General features: G+C 50.1%; 1 protein-coding gene across 1 annotated transcript in view; it reads left to right on the top strand.

Moving 5' to 3' along the window:
* Positions 1 to 1,237: 1,237 nt before the first annotated feature.
* Positions 1,238 to 1,513, top strand: part of dgkzb (diacylglycerol kinase, zeta b) — a 20,907-nt gene continuing 20,631 nt past the window's right edge. Inside the window, exon 1 of the mRNA XM_085465022.1 lies at positions 1,238 to 1,513. This exon is cut by the window's right edge and continues 920 nt beyond it. Within this exon, the coding sequence (XP_085321148.1) occupies positions 1,346 to 1,513 (168 nt within the window). The 5' untranslated portion in view covers positions 1,238 to 1,345.

The raw sequence follows: 1,513 nt of genomic DNA on the forward strand, positions 1-1,513 counted from the left end.
TGCTAAAAACTGGACTTGACAGAGCCCTAATTTGCAGGTCCAATTTAAAATCAGTCCACCTTAAAACCAAAGTTAGTTTCAACAAGTTTAAAATACTCTGCCAGGGGTCCCAAATCAAAAGAGGAGGGATCACAACCAAAAAACGACCAAAAACAATCACCTCTGTTTTGCTTGAATCAGCATAACAGTGGAAGGTTGTTCCATGCCTTCTAAGGACGGCTGCCAAAGGCTGTAAATACAATGAAAAAGTCAGAGGCCCTAGAAATGAGCCCTGTGGGACCCCAAACTGAAGATGCTGTGGTCTACATGGTCACATGTGATTGGTCAGTAGACTGGAAAGCTTCCAGAAAATCAGCGCCTGAGTTTTCATGTGCAGATGGATATTTGTGTGAATGTCATTCATAGCCGGATGGTCCAGCAGCCGGTCTGTGCAAAGGCTTCAGGCACTGTGGCGGCTTCTAAACCACTGAACACTGGCAGGAGGCCTCAGACTCGTCCTGCAGAAGAAGCCCAAAACAGCCACACTCAGGTCGGTCGGAGTTCGATCCCCGGCTCCTGCAACACCCAACCAAAAACACTGATGAAAGTGGGAGGAAACCGTCCATCGGTCCTCAATGTTTGAACAGGAGAAAGAAAAATCGGTCAGGATCGTCATCAACCCGGTGTTATCATAACACATCGGAACCAAGAAGATGATCACAGAAGATTCATCGGGTGAAACTTAGCCTGTTGGCTCATTAACGAGGCCGTTCCAACAGATCAGGTGAAATGTCGTTTGTGTAGGAAACATTTCAGTCGCTGCAACGCTCATCGCTGACAACCCGCCTCAGGCCTGACATGTCTGCCACCAAACCGAAAAGCTTTCAGCAGGAAAACTTTATTAGCAAATATATAAAAGTCATGCGGCTAAAACGTAACCTGCCTGACCTGTGACCTGTGAGGGGTTATCGGGGTTCGCCGCGCGTTACCTGAGGACGCCGCGCAACGTTTGAACGTGAGCTCGTTCTCAGAAAGCATCGACTGGTGCCAGCTCATCATGTTCCAGATCAAGATGCAGAAAACACAACCACAGCTCCGACCGAGAAATACGACACGCTGCAGTCACCCAGAGAAGACGGTGCTGGAGTGGCCACGCCCTCGGATGTTGGCCTCTCCACCCAGAGGTCTGGATGCTGCATGTGATGAAGATGAAGCTAGCCTCCTGCCCGATGAGTCTGAGCTCCACTTTGACTTTATTTGGTAAAAAACGACTCGTCTTTATTTTCCGTCACTTCCTGAAGCGTTTGCACGACCCTGCAGGCAAAGCAGCGCCTTTCCTCTCATAGTCCACACCGCTCTGCGCTTCATGCTAACTGCTCTTTACGTCCAACAGCCACCAAGAAGCCTCTCAGACGTCGGCCTCACTGCAGTGTCCATAATGGACACTTTTTTTCGCCGTCACTTTAAGAGGAAGGATGCCGCTCTGCAGGAGGACGCGTCCAAATCCTGCCGCCAGCGGAGGCCCAGCGTTGCC

The sequence above is a fragment of the Copadichromis virginalis genome, linkage group LG7 (assembly GCF_057382275.1).
Source record: "Copadichromis virginalis isolate Kocher_CV1m ecotype Utaka linkage group LG7, C_Virginalis_male_GT1.1, whole genome shotgun sequence".
Classification (NCBI taxonomy): Eukaryota; Metazoa; Chordata; class Actinopteri; order Cichliformes; family Cichlidae; genus Copadichromis; species Copadichromis virginalis.